The sequence below is a fragment of the Platalea leucorodia genome (genome assembly GCF_965183815.1).
Source record: "Platalea leucorodia genome assembly, chromosome: 1".
NCBI lineage: Eukaryota > Metazoa > Chordata > Aves > Pelecaniformes > Threskiornithidae > Platalea > Platalea leucorodia.
The window spans coordinates 168,249,726-168,270,243 of NC_138823.1; the positions used below are offsets into that span (position 1 = coordinate 168,249,726).

Sequence of the window (20,518 nt, forward strand, 5' to 3'; positions counted from 1 at the left end):
CTGGTGCTGGACTATGAAGTGGGAGCGCAGTCTTTAGAGAAGACTCTGTCCTGGTCTGTTCTCCTATCATAGCTGGTCATCCCACCTGGAGTCACCAACTTCTACTTGCCTTAGAGAAGAGCTAAGTCCTACTGCTGCTAGAGAAGAGCCTAACGTGCCGGTGGGACCCTGCCGAGAGTAACGCGGAGTTGCTGGAAAGACATTCAGGCACCACCAACGCTGCGGGGCACGGCAAGCCGAGAAGATGCCACGCTGGACCAGCCCGGCTGCGGGAACCCATCCGGGCAGGACATCCCCTTGCTGCCACATTCGGTCGGGAGCAGTACGGGGAGAGGGTGGCACCCTCCAGCCCAAAGCAGCTCTGCTCTTACCCCGTGCCCTTGCCCCACAAAGTCTCCTCCAGGGGGAATAAGGCTGCTGAGCTCTTCTCAAGACCAAGTCAGGCCCTCTCCCTGCAGCCCAGGCAGCAACGCGAGACAGCCACGGGCTGCCGCTGCACCCGCCTCCTCGCCAAGCAGCAAAACCACCCGGCCTTCCTTCTGGGGCCCAAGTTCCCACCCATGAACTGGCAGCAGCACCGGTATCTCGGTGCTTCTGCAGGAGCCACGGGGCTCGGGTGATCCCCGCGCCGCCGTGAGAGCCACCGAGGGCAGCGGAGCGAGAGCAGGCAGCCCTCTTGGACGCGTGGGCCAGCCCCTGAGGGCCGCCCGCCCCTGCTCTGACGGCAGCACGGGCTGAGGTCTGCGGGAGGCAACAGGGAAAGGATTCGGTCTCTGTATTGCAAGGCTAAATATTAGAGCCCCAAAAATACTGGAGGAGAGCGTCATCGACAAAGACTCTTTGCACCCATGGAGATGGGGGAAAAATATTAAAAAAAAAAAAAAAAAATCAGACTAATTCTGAACAGGTAAGGTTTTACAACTTCAGTGAAAACCCGAGTTACCAGCAAATAGCACTGGTGTAGGGCCTAGACACCCCAATAAACTGGAACGGGCAGGCACCGCTACAGAACGTCCCCTATCCCTCCCAGCACACCCGCAGCTTCTCTAGCTCCTTTCGGCGTTTCACTGACCCCGATCTGACAGGCTGAATACCTAAAGGACTGGGGACAGGAGAGTCCTGACGTGTCCCCAGCAAATACTCTGGCAGTCACCTCTTGCCTCGTTTTAATGGGGATGATTAAGCACATACTAAATATACTTGTGAATTCTGCTGCATGATCTGCTCTTTAGGACAGGGATTATTTCTTTCAGATCCACGGGGCATTTAGCACAATAGCTCAACCCGGCTGAACTCTAAACCCTTCCACAACACAGAAGTGCTGAAACAAAACAATGCTGGGACAACCAAGGGAACGCAGTGTTTAGAAGGGGTTTCTCCCCCACCGTGTCTATCCTGCTGGGGGCAAAGCCTAAGTCATATTTTAACAGTTCTGACGCTGGGGCACAGGATTGTTTTCTCCACTTCCAGTGCTAGCAGCCAATTCAGAAGCAGCGGTGTTTTACGTAAAAGCCCCAGCACCGGTGACTACCTAAACACAACCCGCAGCGCCGCTCTCATCGTTACGTGGCGCGAGAGGTCAAGCCCACGCATCCCTCGCGCGGCCGTTCAAGCGGGGGTACTTTCCCTCCCCTAAGCCAGACCTGCAATCTGCAGAGCTGAGGCTGGGGGCAGTTTATGCTCTCACGGGGAGAAGCGCTGAATCACAGCAATGAGAGCCCAACAATCTTTTATCCTCACAGAAAGGCCTTTGGGCTGGGCTGCAGTGCAGGCTACGGGCTGAAAGCTGCTCCCAAGAGCTGCAAGGTGCTGTCTCCCAGCACAGAGCGCCTCGCTCTCACCAGCTTTACTGGGGGTAAAGAAAGGAGGAAGGGCCGGAGGCAGCTTCTCTGCTGGGCTGATAGCTTGCAGAGCGATCCCTGCTCTCCGATTCTTCGCGGAAGGATGCAGATGGGCAGTACGAGCCCTCTGCGTAACACCTAGCAGGAGCCCATCCACGCAGGCCACGGAGCTGGTTCACAGCGCTCTCCTTTTCAGCTCATACTTACTCCTGGGGCCGACAACAGAGGCCACAGAAATAAGTAGATGGCTATAAAAGGCTGGGGGTGGAGAAGCTGCACTGCATCAACAGCAGGACAAGAACAACCAAATTTAAACCCTACCCTGCTGTGCCAGAGCTTGCTGCACCCACCTTCACGGTTCCTCCTGCTGGTAAGTGTCCCACGTTGTCCAGAGAACCCACTTTGGCTTGGGCCTTCTCCTTGAAGTTCAGCTTCTGGTTCTCAATTTTGACATCTCCTCCCCCTAGAACGAGATTGTGTAGGAGTTTATTAATGCCTCCAGAACGGTCACACCTGAGATCTGTCCCCTTCCCAGCCCCACCAAGGAACCACTGGGGACACAACGCACTTTGGAGGAGGGACGTGACCAAGTAACACATTTAGTGCCTCAGTCTCTCTCCAGTTAAGGTTCAGTTTAAAAAACAGTAAGACCAAAGCTGGTGATCTCCACCTGCGCAGGCCAAGCGAGACTGCAAGCAAGCAGGGCTGCAGAGCAAAGCCCCGGCGGTGCCCGCAGGCGGGGAGCTCCAGGCGTCCGGACAGACGGGCCGGATGATGTCCGCATGCCAACTGCCTCTGCTCATGAATGCGCCTCCCCCAGCAGAGGTGTGAAATGCCACTTCCACCCGATCCCGCGCTGGTGCGCTTCTGACGGCTAACGCCAGCCGCCCGCTGCTATCCCGCTCCCTCGCCAAGGTCTCCGCCAGCTCAGCCCATCTGCGTAGTCGTCGGCGCTGGGACGTGTTCTGCTCCTTTTCGTTATCTGCCTTCCTTCGCTCGTTATCTGTTCCCGCTTCTACTCCATTGCTGGCAGTTGTGCGACTGCCTGGACCGACAGCTCCTCCCCGACACACAGACCCCGTGCCACTGCCTGAGCTGCTCCGGAGGCAGCCGTGCCGGCAGGGAGAAGCCAAGCGCGGGAACTGGATGGGCACTTCAGGTGCCGGAGAACATGAAGGTCAGAAAAACAACTCTAGATTTCTAGCAAGATTTTCCTAGCTTTAGAATACTGCAGTTCCCATTAATATATACGGCTGGGTATGCAGTCCGTATTCCAGTAGGTTTCTCAAAAAACCCTAAGTATTGCTAAGCACAGCTTTGCTTCCCAGTGACACCGCGGAATACTCAGTCCTCAGCACTCTGGAAGCTTGGCATGGCCAATGATGGAAGCCAACGGATTCGGTCTAACAAAATCAGTTAAAACATCCGACAACAGATAATTCTGGATGGATTATTCTGCTTTAATCAGCCCTGGACAAGAGCAGTTATTGTCGTGCACAGCTTGTTATTACAGAGCACTGAATAAACAGAGGTCATGTTTGTGGCACCACGTTCTCAAAGCGGGAGCACGGTTTGAGGCACTGAGCCGTGGTGCTCGGGGTACAAGGTTGAACTGCTTTCAACCTAAGGGGCTGGCAGAAAGGGCGCAGAAAGCTCCCAGGGGCAGACAAAGACAAGCTTGTAGTAGTTGTTTTCAGCTTTGGTCAGTGGACTTGTCCCTCGTGCACGGACGTTTGACGGCCAGGGGTTTTCCTGGGCAGATAACTGTCCTCAGACCCAGACAAACCAGGAGAAGCCGGTGAACTGACCATACCTCAGGAGGCTACAAAGGTACGGTTCAAACAACCTGCCCGCAGCCCCAGTGCCTCGAGCTCGAGACTCGCGGTGCTCCAGCTGAGCGGGGGCTGGTCAGCGCTTGCTTAGGAAACCTGAGGTTCGCAGGACTTCGCGCAGAGCAATCGCTGTGTTCTCAGCGGGGAGCAGACAAGTCCTGCACGCCCATCCCGCAGTGTCATTAAGGAGCCAGAAGTGGTTTATATAAGGCAGGAGCTGCTACTGAACTGAAGGCTGAAAAGACCCTTCTATCCGCTTTGAAGAACTGGAGGGAAGTTACTTTGTCCTTCCGCAGCACACAGGTTCAGAGAGCCCCAAAGCCCTCTGTAAGCATGGATGAAGCTTCCAGACTATAATAGTATCCACTTTTTTTTTTGTTTTTTTTTCCAAATGGGGAGGAAAAAAGATAACTGAGTCGAAGCAGTGGATTATCTTCACAGGCAAGATGAAATCCCACATCTCCTAAGCCCCTTCTCCGCTGATGAAACCACCAGGAATTGCTCAGAAGCTGGTCCGTGCTTCTAGAAACACTCCCTGAAAGCAACAAACCCTTCAACTATTCCAGTCGCAATCCAGGACTATATTGAAACGACTTGCAACATCTGCAGACAAATCATGAGGAAACGGTAAAATTTCTACCTGGCTTATGCTTGATATTTGCTTTAGAGCCACACTTGGAGGACACTTTGGAAAGGTCAACTTTCTTGTTCTGGATCTGCACCTAGAGAGGCAAAAAGAAACAACTCAACACAAAGAAACATCTCCTGCGCATCTGGAGGCCAGCGGGCCACCTCAAACAGCAGGTCCCGCCTAACGAACCCGCAGCCCTTTTCTACCGCATGATTTTCTCCTGTTGATTTCCCAGCCGCTGCATGCAGACGCTACAGCCGGCTTCAGCAGTATTTAAGGGCCTGCACCAGCCAGGAGTGGTTAATGTGAGCAGACAGAAATTGAGACCGGATAAAACTAAAGCAGAGGAAATGCTTTTTCCAGTATTATTTCCTTTAACCTCATTCTACCAGTGACTTGATACTGGCATAGAAAGCCTTCAATGCAAAAAGCGTTCGGTGATGCAATCATGAAATCACGAGCTCATAACTCAGGAAATTACCTTCTTCCAAGTCATTGAGCCCAATATTCTAGCATGGTGTTTGTGGACCTCGGTTTGAATTTGGGGCAAAGCGTCTTCTCTGGGGTAGGACAGAGGTGGAGTCAACATCACAGGTTTTGTGGGTTTGCTCAAAAACCATTTCATCTCCGACACCTGGACCAAGCGCATTGTACAGAGCCCCATTTCTGACATCGTTAAAATTCCTCCTGCAGCTCCAGGTGGATGAAAAATTCCTCTGTTCCGGAATGAACTTCTTGTCTAACTACTTGGAGATCTTTCACTTCATACAAACACAGGATAATTTATACCAGAAGGAACTTATGGTCATCTGGTCTAACCCCTACTAAGTTGACATTATAACTTTCCCTGGGAAAAATCTGGGGTGTTTTTGGTAGTAATCAAATTGATTACTACCAAAATTGATTACTACCAAAATTTGATTACTACTCAAATTGATTGAGAGGATCACCTCTCCCAATCGTGTCAGCAGCCACCGGCTGGCACCTACGTGCACAGAGAGTTCTGCTGCAGATCGCCTCGCAGAGAAAATGAAAATCTTTCTGTTTGAATGCGACAAGAAATCATTCACTTACAAGCTACTCTAAAAGCTTATCGAGAACGATGGTGATAATTCGCAACACATCTTTTTCAGGAAGCATGACTCCTCCTAGCTCTTGCGAAGAGGGATGAGTCAAAGCCCCATTGCCTTGTTTGCTCGGAACGAGTAGAACGGCACAGTTCGGCCTCCTGCTACGCTGTTCCACGTTCTTGTACCCTGACTCAGTGGCACCAGACGCTCCGAAACGGTGAGATCACGGTTACTGAATTTGATTTTCTTGGGGACTGCTAGTAAAGTTACTACAGCTTTTATGAGCACTTGTTTGCTTGGAACTGGAATAAAACTAAATTTATTTCACAGAATGCATTTTAAGATAACAACGTTTGCTATCAGCTAGGGTAGGCATACCCAGCTGACTCCTCATGGTCTCACTCCTCATGATTTCACCTTTCATCCACACAATTATACCCAAATGGAAGCGTATTTCTGGTAAGATTTCCAGCGTTAGTTGGTTTGCGTTTGCAATGGGAGACACGTTTAAAGGCTTGGGCTTGCATTTACAAATACTCAGACTCCGGTGCCAGAAATAAACTTTAGATCTGAAAGCTTGATAGAGAGGCTCAGATGGGAAGCGTGATCCTCATCTCTTTTTAGATTTTCTCTCTCTGACCATTTCCCAATCCCTCTAAACAGGTCAAGCCAAAGGGCAGAGAAACATATGTACCTTCCCAATCACCTCGTTAAATCTTCAACAACGTGTACACTACCTGCACTTTGTAAAATCTGCCTCTTTACTGTTGCTGTCTTTAAAAAGAGAGGGGGAAAACACACACAAAAAGCACAACAAAAGCTTTTACCCAGGAAACCTAACTATGTTTGTGTCAAGATATTTCTGGCAAATATAATGTGAGTAGGAACATCTACCGCTTTTGAACACGTCTTCTTGGGTGTCTTGGAGGGGAGAAGAAATTCCCTCTGTGTACAGAAGGCAAAACGGGTACCCGAACAGAGCGTACCAGCTAGGAACCACTCCACTCAGGTAGGATGGCCATCGCTTCTACCAGAGCAGCCCTAAGGCTGAATCACAATTTGCTGCTAACCACAGCTCTTGTCCACAGGACTCCTAAAAGCTTGAACTGAAGCCACAGACCAGAACAAGGGGCTTTCCAGACATCCCCATCAGCCATGCGGTTCAGGAATTAAACGTGGGGAAGTCCTCTATCAGAAGCGATCACTGTAACTATTTGAACAAGAAAACATCTTGGAAGAGGACACTAATATTACAGTGCCCCAAAGGGAGCGCGCAGATATAAAAATGAATATTTCTAGGAAGCCAGACTGGCCGCTGCGCCTCATCTGCTCACATCGGTACAGGCAGCGCTGGGGCTGGGGGCGGTGGGTGGCTGGGAGGGACCGCCTGAAGCTGGTCTGGGGGCATTTGGAACCTGGAAATAAGCAGCGCTTTATTCTCAAAGCAAAAAAGCTTAAGTAGGTGAGCAAGGAGAAAAAGTGCAGTGGTAAAAGGAGAATGTGGAAGAAGAGAAAAACAACGCAGGCTCACACGTGTCCCCGGGAGCTGGGAATGTCCCCAGGACAGGACAGCAAAGAAGAAAGGACAGGTTTGGTAGAAGTAGAAGAAAGAAGAGTTCACCAATGTAGTTAAGCAAGCAAGAAAAACATCCCCCGCATCTAAAGCACATTTCTGCTGGCCTCAAAAAACAGAAAAGCGTGTGCGAGACTCGTTGTCCACGAAAAGGCTGTACAAGGTAAGAGTGGCAAAATTAACGTGGCTTATAAAATCCAGCTCCTTTGCGTGCATGAGGAGCTAAGTTACAACAGCTGCTCTTTAACAGTAAAGCCAAAGGGACTTCTGCCACAGAACTGATTATGTACAAACAGTCTGTTCCAAACGCGGGTGACAAAACCAGATGACATATGCAGTAGCAACAGAAATACGCATAGCTAAAAAAATATTACGAGGGCACCTAACTGACATGATGGTCTCAGCATCAGTTCTTTCTTTCTATGGCACAGAGAATTCTCCTGCATGAGGATGTCTACGGGAAGCTCCATACACGCATGTATGCACTCCTACAAACATGGGGTGAGTCATGGATATATCACGTCAGAACGGCAAATCCCACCACTGGTGAGAATCCCAAACGGGACGGCAAGGAGGGCAGCAGGGATGCGTGTCCAGCGACTCTCAGCGGGGAGTCACGCGTAGTTCAGCGAACGCCGCATCTGTGACTTCAACATCCCTCTCTTACCATCTTGGCAACCAACCTGCAGGGAGCAAGCTTGTTAAGAACCCAGATTTGGTTGCCTCTTGCAAAGATTTAAGGAAGAATTGGTCACGTAAAGGTTCAGCCAGCTAGCCAAATACGCATATGTGTTTCCCAAGAACAGCGGCCACAGCAGTCTGCACCGTAGTCAGACCTACGCAGCGTTTGCGTCCGCTGACCCAGACATGGAAGAGAACACGCTGGCCATGCAGCAACAGTGAGTCCGGCCCCAGAAACTGCATATTTGCACCTTGAGCGCTACACGGAGCAAGGATCCAGGGAGTTTCACCGATGCTGGCACTCGGGCCCAGAGCAAGCGTCTCAAGATGTGAGAGCTGGACAACCCTCCTCAGGAAGCCGGCATATTTAACCACCAATGGAAAACACTTCCTTGGGCTTAAGTACTTCAGCATCTTTTTGAAACCATCCAATCTTCGTATTTCTGCAGACTAGCCCTAGTACAAACAGCCTAGCAGAGATTTGTTAAGGTAGTACAGATTTGCCCACAAGGAAACAAGCCTGCCAAACTATAGTCATGTTTTCAAAAGGCTTAGTATCTAAATAGTTAACTTGGGGTTTTTGCCAGACACTTTCAGGATATAATACACCAAACCAAGTACACAGACATTACAAGATTAGCTTTCTATTTTAATAAGCTCAACTCTGCTGCCAGAGATACCAGTAGCCTTTAAATTTAGAAATTAATCGCAGCTCAAAGATTAAGTCCCAGAGTCTTTTCCTCCTCCTTTTTCAAAGTCTCCCTCTTTGTGAAACAAGAAGTGCAATTAATCTGACGCAGGCTTGCTCTGTTGGCCGGCGAAGAGTAACGGGCGCTCCTAGGCCACCATTCACTTCATCTAAAAAAATCAGACATCTAAAATGGGTCAGAGGACTGATGCGGTGCCTCCATCGACCGCAGAGGGAATCCATGGTGAACTAACTCCTGGGGTCAACGATGTGCACATCCTACATTCGGTCATGAATACCTCGTAAACCATGCGAGAAATAGGTCAGGTGCATTTGTAGTACTATGAAACAACACACGCGCGTTCAACCTGGCATCCCATGGGGAGGGGTGGGGGGGAATTCTCCAGCCTACATTATTTCCAGAAGCCCTGAAACTCTGCCACACCTTTCTGCCTGAAACACAGCATTCGTGAGACTGACATGTAAAAACATAGTACAAGAGAAGGAGTTAGTAGAAAGACAGCTTGCCCAGAGCCCATACTTACATTCCCACCTCCAGGGACATGCTTAATATTGTCCTTGGAACCACACTTGGACTGAACATGGCTGTAGTTCGCTTTTTTGGAGACTATCTGGACCTGGAATGTTACAGAATGGAAAACAACACAAGGGAAGAGGACTGGTTAGAGTTGTCATACGGCAGGCTGGAGCGGACGCTCTAACACGGTGGATAAACAAGGAGTCGTGTTAAACTCAATCCGACTTTAGTACTAGGTGTGAAAGCAACTAAGGAGGAGAGTGAGAAAAAAGTGAACGAAACAAGAGGCTGCACAGACAGTGTTAGTGCGAGAGCGTCAGCGCTACCGTGAAGACCGCTCCTCCGTCTACCCCCCGGGTCCGCACCAGCGGCGGGCGCCTGCCTGCCAGAAGGGCCGCGTTCACCCCTGTCCCCCGCGAAGCTCCCGGGAGCGCTGCCGCCGGGCGGGGAGAGCCGGCTCAGCTGCCTCCTTCCTCCACGGATCAAAGCCACGGGGCCACCGCTTCCAACGGCGCTAGGAACCGCTCGGCATCCGCACCTTGTTGCCGCTCGCCTGGGTTGACTCCGGTAACATCTATCAAAACCTCCGGGCAGTAAAGCCCGGACTGAGAAATAATTCTCCCGATGAAGGTTGCCACACCTTCAGTTAAATTTTGAGAGTCTTATGTTAACTAAATTGCTTCTCCTTTAAACTAAAACGATGTGGACTTTTTCAAAGTACAAAAGGAGTATGCTAAGTGAGCTTGTACTCACAACGGCAGTAACGGAGTTAGAGTAACAGGCCCGTGTTTACAAAGGTTAGTCACGACACGTGTTTAGTCTGGGGGTTATTTAACACAGCACGAAACGTGGCAGAAGCTGTATCTAGGGTACTTTCTAGAAAGAGGTGATAAATTCGAAGCACAAAAGGAATCACCACAAGATTCTCGCTTTAGCAGGTTCCCAAACGCTCCTTAGCCAGTTCAGAAAGGCTGGATTCAGTGCAACAGCAGCTCTGAAGACGTACTCGTGCCATGGCGGTTTCTAATGGTTTACTGACTTCTCTAGAGGTACAAACCCCGTCCGTTCATTAACAGGCTCTGCCTGATAATATCTGAATTAAACCAGCACTCCTGCCTCGCTCCCCATCCGCTTGCGCTGAAACACCGTGTCACGACAGCTTCGGAGCACCCATCGAAGGGTGACCGCCCAATGCATGGAGTTAGAGAGGTTTGATACTACTGGGCCGGGAATGCTGCAGGAAAGATGCTAAGTCCTTAATATTCTGCAGTCGCAAGGAAAGCGAGCAGCGCTGAACTAAAGCGCTCTCTTCCCAGTTACAAACTAGGGCTGTGTACGGAGACCTGGTCTCAAGGGAAACCTCGGACTCAAAGTGAGGCCTATCCACCCAAAGGTGAAAATGGAGGACTCTGAACACATTTACATTTACAGCAGGCACGGAGGAGATACCTACGATAGCGATCTCCGAACGCGCCTAACTGAACATCTCGGGGTTTACGAGAAAGAATTGGAAAAGTGTCTGTGCAACGAAGAGTGACGCTGACAGGAGAAAGCAGAAGAGCTGAAGAGAAGGGAAAGTGACCCAAAATGGAAATGTTTTCCTTCGCCTCCCACCGAGAAAAGTCTGAAATAAACTCACTTTCCCATTGGGCTGTTTTGGGGCACCCTCTTTTGATACGGTTGTTTTAGTAGTAGCCATTTTAGAGACCGCATTGGGTTCAGACTTTCGTGCAGCAGCGGCTGATTCTGGCTTTTTCTCTATTTTCCCCTAGATGGAGACAAATGGATGATTTCAACCAGCAAAAGCAAAAGTGTGGGCAGGAGAGTACGGGAACACAAGCTACCCAGATAAACTCAGGCACAGATTACCCAGGAGAACTTCTTGCATGCCGTAATTCTCAGGCAAAGTATAATCCCGTGCCCAGGAACAATAAAACTAAGGGGGCGGAGGGGCAGCAACATCGCTCGGACACGGGATGAAACAGGCACCCTGGGGTCACAAAGCAATAATTAGGTTCTCCATTTCTCCAAAAGCTCCTAGGTGCCCTTCATCGGCATCCCATCAGTTCCCCAATGGCCACGGTGGCAGGTCTCCAGGTGACCCCAGTACATTATATTCTGCCACAATATTAAACTCAATGTTTTCGTAAGCCCAGAGCAGCACGGGACCACCTCCTTCACGTGGAGGACGTTATGCAGACCGCAGAGGCAAACACACCCACTGGCTGATTCGCTTTGCCCTCGAGCTCTGCTGGGTACAGACACGCTGAGCATTTCTGATTTCGCACCCACGCGCTGATCTGACTCGGGCTTTGAGATCAACAGCCGATTTAGTTTTTTACTGGTCAAATGCAGGTGGACCTAGCTAATCCAGCTAAGCAGAAAACGGAATGAAAATTTACAGGTTTTTAAGAAAAAAAAAAATCAGCAACTACCCAAGAATATCCATTCTTCTGCTAATCTAGATCCAGATACGTGCGGCAGAACTTGCATTTTTTGGGGGTCAGCACAAATCCTGTATTTCACTAACCTACCAGCAACAGAATGGTAAACAACCCCCCCGGCACTCCTAAGGCATTCCCATACTCTAAAAACATCCCAGCAAAAATAAGACTATGAAAAGGACAATTTTCTTCAAAGTACAATTGTTAGGGTTTAACAATTCTATGAAAATATTCAGAAGATAAAGGACAGTACAATGAAATGTAAAAATAAATTCCCTTAAACTGACACAATAATCCCGTAAGCTAAAAAGCTCTGCCATCCTCCGAACCCCAGCCGTCTGAAATAAGAGAACAACCGTAGGTGTTCTTTTTGACCAGCTGGCGGGCGGCTTTCTGAACTTCTCCGGGGTTTCAAGCCACAACACGCAGCACACGAGAGGGTCACCCTCCCGCTCGCCTCAGGGTTTGTCAGCAGACGTGGTCTGTCGTTTCCAGAAACTCTGCTTTGGGGAGTGGAAGTTTCTGTCCTCCAGCCCTCTGAGCTCCGAGGACTGTACTCTGACACCGTACCGCTGAGACACTCTTAACTCTGAAGAACAGATCCATGCTGCATCGATGCTGTCTGTGACGCACAGCACCACAGCCCAAGAACGCCCTCGACTTTAACGTGCCCGAGAGGAGATGAAGGCTCCCAGCGTGAAATGTGCGCTCTTGGCATCAGATTCAAGTTATATGCTGAGTTATTCATTACTGCGGACCTGCAGCAAAGATAAGCGGGCAAATTTGTTCCACTTTGTGGAAATTAAAGCCCTCTGACTACGGGCAGGCTGCTAACACATTTGGTCAGGTAGATATTCACAGTGAAAGTGTAATTTAAGACCATTACTGATGGAGAGCCTCGAGTTACATCGATGTACATGCTTTTCCCTACGGCTCATTCAACACTACCCTCTTCTTTTCTTGCGGCCACCAGCAGTGACCCAAAGAACAGCGCGTGTAGACCCATTTCATAGCAGCTTTAGGCCTGACAAGTTGACCAGAGTCCCCGTTCCTAGACCTGGGAAAGGTGCTGTGGAACTTGCTCCTGAATCCAGATTTCCTGCATCGTAGTGCGTTATTCCACCTTCTGCACCATTCAGCAGATTCAATTCCTCTATTCAAAGGCAAAGTTTTGGAATATAGAGAAGGTTTTGAGCTTTCAACACCAGCTAGTTTCTATGGCAAGATGTACGACAGGAAAACAGAACCACGGAGTTTTGAATTCCTGTACGTATGCCAGTAAACGCCATGAAGGCTCTTAAGGCGGATTCCTTCTGTACACTGCTATCGCTGCCTTGTTAATGCCTTGTGCGTACACCAAGAACCCAGAGGAGCTCTGCAGAGCATAAATGAGAAGAGCAGTGAGGACACAGCCACCAAAATTAGCAAAGAGCACCCATAACGCTTAAGAGCTATGGTTTCAAAGCACCTATTGTTATCAAATTTGAAGAAACTCACCTTTCCTCCACCAGGCTGATGTTTAATATTATCTGTCGATCCAATTTTGGAACGTACATTTTTCAGATCTGGAGCAGAAACGCTGCTGGTCGGGCGAGGTGGCTTGGAAACAGTGCTGGGTTTAGCCGGAGCCTTAGCAGTTGGTTTTTTAGCATCTGCGGTTGCGGTTGAGGTTACGGTGGGTTTGGTTGCAGCAGGCTTGGTTTTGGGACGACTGGTGGCTACTCCAGGTAAAGTAGGTGCGCTGGAGGCGGTGGTAGACGGAGTGGTGGCACTACTTTTTACTGCGTTTCCAGTAGCGCTCTTAGGGCGGCTCAAGTCTGCTGCAATTATCACAGCGAGAGTTGGAGGGAAGGGGGAAAAAGATGGGTCAGAGGCCATTTATACAAACTTCCTCGGAGTCCTAAAGACGTGCGGTGGCCTGCTTACTAAACACAGCCCGGAACAAGGAGGATTTGATTTAGATGGAAGCTGAACAAGGTTACCTGATGGCGACTTCGCAGAGGTCTTCTTGGCATCCGCGGGCTTTGCATCAGTCTTGATGGCTGCCCAACACAAAACAGAGGGGTAAGTATGCCAGAGCGGGAGCCAGTCTGCACCGATGAGAAGCTGGGATCCCGGCCCAGCCTCCCCGGGAGGGCAGGGGCTCCCCGCAGCTCCTCACGTACCGACGGTCCTCTTTACCCATTTCTAACGTGCTGCTTGAAATAAAGCATCTCACGAATTAACCGCTCCCTTTGAACCCCTGGCTGAGGCGGTCCTCATCCTAACGGCAAAACTCGGTCATGTTTTCCAGCAAAAGGATCAATTCACCGTTCAGTGATGCAACACACCTGGGGTACGGCTTGCACGTTGTTTTTTTCTTAAAATAACCTCCTGAATCTGACAGCACTCACTAACGTTATTTTAATCCCGTCCCAATTTAATTTCTTAAAAAACGAAACAAAAAAGCCCCCTAAAGCTCCTTTCTTTACTAAATAGTAAAAGCAAACCCACATTTGTCCATGTATAACCTTGGTATTATTGCTAGATCAGTTCTAACCAATGCCGATTTTCTTGCACAGAAGTTACTGCACATATTTTGGTCCCTACTGTAATTGTATAAAACCAAAAATCAATCACTAAACTGGACGCCGCCTTTGGGCAAAGCCCAACGATCATGACCTGATTACATTCCCCACAGACAGAGGACAGTCTGGACCAGGAACGCCTCTGCGTTTCTCAAAGCAGAATAAAACCATACACAAAGCTGAGCAAGGAAAAATCACAGACTGAAAAATATAAACAGAGCCTTACTTTAAAGAGCTCTTTGATAATGAAATTCCAGCTTTTTTACTATCAGTGACGGAAAACTTTGGCTAAAATCTGCTTCATTTCAATAGCCAAAGGAAGGCAACATTAGAAACAAACACCAAATGGAAAAAAAATCTAAGTTTGAAGTTATGAAAACCCCCATCTTCTAATATTTAATTTCCATTAACAGTCTTAGATTTTTAGATGAACTCAAGTAGCTGGCAGGGCATTTCCTGGAATGCCAATATAGAAAAGAGCGAGCAAAAGCGGCAGGTAACTATAGGCCAAGTTCGTCTGGATCACTCCATCCAGACTTTGCTAAAAAGCATTCAGTTAAACCCCACAGATAAGATACTAGCTAATGAGATGAAACACATTTGGATAATTTAATAAGGCCTAAAGGACAGATATATAATTAATACCGAACACTTCAGAAAAGGTCCTGTCGAACCAACCCAATCTCAGTCCTTGAGCCCACAACTTTAATTGGGAAAACCGCACGGACAGAACAGGCTCAGTTTTGTATGAAGGCGAAGGGACTGATACGTGACATTGATGTATAAAAGATTTGTTATTGCTACTCGTGTGAGTGGGGAGCCAAATGCTGGCACGCTTTTGTCTATGTATTGGCATGCGATGCTGAAAATCCGGAGAATGATAAAGCTACTGGGAAAATGGTCTATAATGACAGTCCAAGACGCTGATCTGAAAGACAGAGAGGTGGTCTTGTACAAATATGAGAGTCATTTTTACGGGGGGGGGGGGGGGGAACTGGAAAAAAAACCCCAAACCCCCAAAAAAGTCAAGCACCACATAGCCCGTGGCTCTCATTTAGTTGAGAAAGTGACTGACATTTAATACCTGAAAAAGTGAAACCACAGAATTGCAAAACAAGCCACTAGGCACACATTTTTTAAAATAGTGAGAAGAAACTAAACAAAACATTTGAGCAAACCACAAGGAAGTAAGGGTTGCTGTCTTTTGAACCTGAAAAGCAAGGGCAGATGTCCTCCTGAAATATCATCTTTAGCCAGAAACGGATTATCCGTCTCAATGCTAGGTAATGAGAAACTGAATTGCGATCAGAAGAGATCCCGGTCTCTCCGTCACCCACATCTATGGATCCAGCTGAAGTCGCACACGCCCTACCTAAACGGAATCGTTAGCGTTTGGCTCATTGCGATTCCCCTTCAGCCCCACAACACTCTTCATCCTCTATCACACCCTTGCCTTCTCCTCTTCCAAAACAGGACTCCCCTCTTTTACCGTTCACAGCTCCTCCGCGCATTTCCAGACCCAGACAAAACCGCTTTCGCTCCTGCTGGAGTTTCTCCAGCTGACCTCATCTCTCCCTCGCCCACCCAGTTCTCCCTGTGCCTTGGCAGTGTCCCACCACCCTCGCTGGTGCAGAAGCCTCTTCCTCTGTACATCTTGCCGCTTGGAACAACCTTCCTGCATCTCTGCATCATCGACTCCATCTCTTTTCAAATGTCATCAGAAAACACTTCTTTGTTTGTGTCTCAATTTTGGAAGGAGGAATTAACTGAACTCATTAAAACGTATTAGGCATCCGGGGCTACGGTTTGCATAAAAGACCACACAAAATGAGTTTTACAAGGATGTCCACAGATCAGTTAAGATACACGGCTCTTGGAAAGCGCAACACTCCCTCTACGCAGGATTAATTCTATTTTCCCCTGGAGCATAAAGTATGGAACGTACATCTAGCCCAATATATTTCAACATAGTTAACACACTACTGTTCTTTTGGGAAAGACAGGCTATGAATTCATGCTTTGGGACCCATAGAACAAAGCAACCAATACGTATTATTAGTTTCACATGTTTATGGGCATATTTTGCCAATGAGGTCTAGTCATTTGAAAAGACTTGAGAACATTTAACTATATTTTTATCTGACGTTAAATCTCTCAAGCTCCATTAAAATGAGTGAAAACGCTGTTTTCATGATGCTAATACGCTGCTCATGTTTCATGCCGACGGTGTTAAACTCACGGGAAGTTCCCTCTTCGGCAACAGCAGGAGTGGGATACAGTTTTCTGATGAAGCTGATGTGATTTCAGCTCCAAATTCTTCCTGCACTAGGAAAAAGCCTCCACTTCTGCTCACCCTTTTTTGTCTCTCAGATGCATTAGTTTGAGCGCTTCAACCCCTCTTCAGGAGATTTGCTTTGCCCAAGTCTTAAATTGGTTGTAGTGTTTATTCTAACTGTTACTGTGGCAAAATACAGAGGTAATAGCACGCTTTTTCTGAAATCAAGCATGTTCAGTAATTGTATTAACCCCGAATCACACAGAGCTGGTCCAAGTTGGCCTTACAGGTCATTCAGACTTGTTTTCGGAAGAGGAAGCCCTGGAGAGAAAAAAGCCTGACCTACGGTCTCCGTGCCTTGGCACAGGGTCTTGCCTCGTATTAACAGGGTTGAGATTTCAGCTGTCGCTAAGCTTCGAGTCAGCCCTGGCTGACGGGGAGGCCAGCTGGCGCCTCTCAGAAGCAGTGGTTCCCAGCAGCTACGGCTTCCCCTAAGTGACTACATTTCAAGGGTTGTTCTTTTTCTTTTTCTTTTTTTCTTTTGAACCTGAAGATCATAAGCTTGTTCATTAGGAGACGACACTGATGGGGCCACAGGATAACCTAAACCCAGGACAAGGCAGTCAGCACACCGGAATACGTGAGAAAGACACAGCGTGAACCAACGGTGCTACTCAAACAGAAACTGGCAGCTGGCTCGAAAGAGAGCTGAGGCAAAGCCAGAACACTTACACGTTGGCCTCTTCGGTGGAGAAGCAGCAGTATTTTTCGCAGCAGCAGCTGCGGTGACTGGCGATGCCGCCGTTGTCCTAGGAGTGGTAGGGGTGCTCTTGACAGTAGTTTTAGGAGTGGCAGATGATGGAGGCTTTGAAAGTGAGGTCCGCTTCTCTGTGGTCTTCGCATCTGCAACCTGAAAAGGAACGGGCTACATTAAAGCCAGGATCTCACTGACAGTCTCTTCAAAGCGTTTGCCAACAAAAAGCCCAGAATAAATTGAAATTGTTTAAATTCTTAAACACATAAGCTAGGCACCACTGACACATAATGCAGAAGATGAAAAATATAATTAAGGCACACAGAAGTGACCGACTATATTGCATGCAGGACACAGAGCGCAGACCCGGCTGAATATTAGAATCCGGATCTGTTTCGGCATTAATGTGTAGAAGCCATTTACAGATGTGAGGGAGGTTTTGATTTCTGAACAAAATGGAAAACCTCAGTCCACCAGCAATGCTTCTGGGAGAGATTTCTTTCCTTCATGAGCAGAAACGCTTCCCGAGCTAAGGCGGCGTTTATTAAAACACCGTGGACGTAAGGATTAGGTGTCTGCGGTTCATTCCTCACTTGGAGAACTACTTCATGTCTGTCGCTGCTAAGTCACTTGTTTGTCAACTGACTGATCTCTTAAGTATTAAAACACTGAGTTAATGCATGGAAACAAACGAGATGAGGTTTTGCTTTCGTCAAAAAGGGATTCAGAATCATGCAAAAACTTAAAACTGAAGACACTGGAGCACAGAAAAAGCACAGATTTCTGTCTGTGCTCTCATACTTTTTTTGTTATTTTTATTTAGTTAGTTTTAAACGACACTCAAATGCAGTTATTTAAGCTTAAACGCATAGTAGAAACGCTAGCATTTAGACATCAACTGAAAGCTTCTGAAATAGATTTTAACATTCCCTTTCAAATTTGAATTCTTCTGCTATATAATATCACAAGTTAACACAGGGAAGCTTCAAGGGACATTTCCCATTCTTAACATTACATGTGCATGCCCTACCTCAGCTTTAAGATGCAAGAACCGTCCACAAACCTTCTCTCATTGGAGAATCACAAACCTCCCATATTGCCTCAGCACGTAAGCGTATTGTCAGTTATCTTCGTACAGCTTTTATAAAGACCAGACATCATCAAGAGACAAGCAGGGGGAAACGCTGAAGTGTTCAAACTGATTTTTTTCCCCCTCAATATTAATATCGAAGCTCTCTATTCAGTTTTCCCATGCTCTTGTCTGGATTTAAGACTTATCCTATGTTTGCAGTGTATCTATATTTTAAAAACCCTCCTCCTCTAGTAACGGAAAGAAATAAAGAATTATCTTGTGTACTTCATGACAGCTCACAAGGAAAATCGTGGTAATACAGTCAAGTTTAATTTTCTCCTCTGCGATGACACAACTAAATGCTTGGGACTTGATGCCATATGTGGGTTAATGGAAGCCGATGCTAATAACTGTGCCGCTCTCGTGACACAGCGAATCGCATTCCTGGTCTTACGCTCCCATGACCAGCACGAGAACGGTGGTCTGGCTCTTGGGTAAGACTCGGGTAAGTTAACATGTAAATACGTTCTCGGAGCTCCCGCACAAAAGCAAATTGTCTCTTACCTTTGGTTTGGTCTCTTTTGGAGTTAAGGTGGAGGGACGTGTAGTACTGGTGGCTGGGCGTTTAGTAGTAGTGGCTGAAGTAGGACCTGCGGTGGGGCTCGTGGGTTTTTTGTTTGGGCCAGGCGTGGCAGAGGCTGGCCGCTTGGGGCTGGTAGCGGACAGGGGCCTGGCTTTCGTTGCTGCAGGCTTGGTAGATGATGTGGATGCGGCAGGCTTTATGTTTTTTCAAAAAGCAAAATCCAGTATAAAACCAAAAAAATACAACAAAAAAATAGCGCATTGTAAACCAAAACATTGAGCTGCAAGAACGTAAAAATGATATTTTAAATTAAACAAAAAAATAATTAGCTTTCTGTTTTCTGAGCGTAACAAAAAGACCAAAGTGAAGCAGCAGCAGAGGGCTGCCTTCGGAGCCCAGCGGAGCTTTGCCACTCAATTCAAAGCGAACAGGGTTTATTCCAGCGACATCTAAAGCAACAGAAGGAATCGCTGGTAAAGCTGGGATTAGTAACTGGGTGTTCCTGGCATCTAGTCCTGCGTGCGCTACCCAGGACATTGCTTCCCAATTACACGCACACAACGGATCGCAAGCTCTAAAGCCTCATCTGATCAACTCTAGCGGTCACGCGCCCGCTGCCTTCGAGGGGACCGAGAACCCCCTGCCCTCACCACTGCTCCAAGGGTTTGGGTTTGGGTTTTGCAAGCTTCCGAAAGCAGGTGTCCCATGTTGCATAAACAGCTCTAAAATAAGAGAACATCAGAGCCTGAGCAAGATCTCTGAATGCCAATCGTAGTGCAAGTAAATGTGTTGCAAACAACTAGGAGGGTATCAGTGTAGCAGAAGCGTTATCATATATGTTTACTCCTTCTACACCACCAATACCAAGCAGAGAATTAATTTAAAGCTTGCCACAAATTTATGAAGTTGTCACACTGCTACAGGCTGAGTCGTTTGCCACTTCCTAACTGGATGTCTTTGTTTCAGCAAAATGGCTCACAAACGGCAGCTCAGAAAACAGAACTTGCGTTGCCAGATCTTAAGAAGCAGAAAAGCCGGCAAATAAAACCCAGAGAAGCAAAGAGGCCGGCCGTGAAACGACACCTACCTTTGCCTTCTTCTCGGGGCTGGGAGGAAGCTCTTTGTTGGGCGGGGCTGTGATATCGTTCCCTGTCACAGCTTCAGCTGGTTTGGTCTCTTCTGCTTTTGCTGGGAAGAAAAAAAAGGAAGGAAGACTTCCTAAGTTTGAGCTTTTTTTATATATATACAATTTTTTTTTTTTTTTTTTAGTTTACTATTATTCAACAGAGCAGCAGGATGAGACAGAAGTGAGACAGTTACAGCTTGGCCGTTTCTGGAAAATGTCCCCCAAATCAGAGCACCTACAGGAAGAAAGATTTTCCCTGTAACAGGACAGGTTCATCCAGATGCCATCAGCATCCGATTTCTCATATTATTCCAGTGGGAAAAGACAGACAGCAGACGAAGGAAACCTCTGGTTTAATTAAAATAGCAAACCTTCCCACCTTTCAAGTTATTAAAATAAATTGTTGGCACGTTAACGGTGACGTTCTGAACCTCTTCCAGGTTTCACGCTATGCCTTAGCCTGAAGCAGGGCACTGTTTTTAGCCTGTCCCTACCATTGCGGCTGCTGCTTCTTGACCTTTCTTCTGCCCACGTCCACGCGCTGCAGCTCCCCGCGAGCAGCCGAAGGGAGCCGGACTGCTGACGGGAAAGGTCGCGCAGGACGGCAGGCACACGGAAACCTCGGAAATCCACATGCGTGGACGACAGCGACCCTTGTTAGCGTGGGAACGTCGCGTCATGCTGCTGCACGCGGTGCTGCACAGCGCAAAGCTGACATTCGGTTACGAGGGCTGCCGGTTTTTCACCGTGATTGCTCATTTTTGCCGCGGCCACCGAGGCCGTTCGGCTGAGCGGGGACAGCGAATACGCACGCTCCTCTAACGGCACCAGAGCAGCCACAAC

At 48.1% G+C, this 20,518-nt stretch overlaps 1 protein-coding gene across 1 annotated transcript in view; it reads right to left on the reverse strand.

Annotated features, from left to right (window-relative positions):
- Positions 1-20,518, reverse strand: part of MAP4 (microtubule associated protein 4) — a 168,324-nt gene that overhangs the window by 4,620 nt on the left and 143,186 nt on the right. The window contains exons 13-21 of the mRNA XM_082314095.1: positions 19,637-19,737; positions 18,531-18,743; positions 16,873-17,050; positions 13,281-13,340; positions 12,796-13,118; positions 10,494-10,622; positions 8,862-8,954; positions 4,314-4,395; positions 2,192-2,304 (exon numbers count right to left, since the gene is read on the reverse strand). Coding sequence (XP_082170221.1) covers positions 2,192-2,304; positions 4,314-4,395; positions 8,862-8,954; positions 10,494-10,622; positions 12,796-13,118; positions 13,281-13,340; positions 16,873-17,050; positions 18,531-18,743; positions 19,637-19,737 — 1,292 coding nt within the window. The remainder of the gene's footprint in view (positions 1-2,191; positions 2,305-4,313; positions 4,396-8,861; positions 8,955-10,493; positions 10,623-12,795; positions 13,119-13,280; positions 13,341-16,872; positions 17,051-18,530; positions 18,744-19,636; positions 19,738-20,518) is intronic.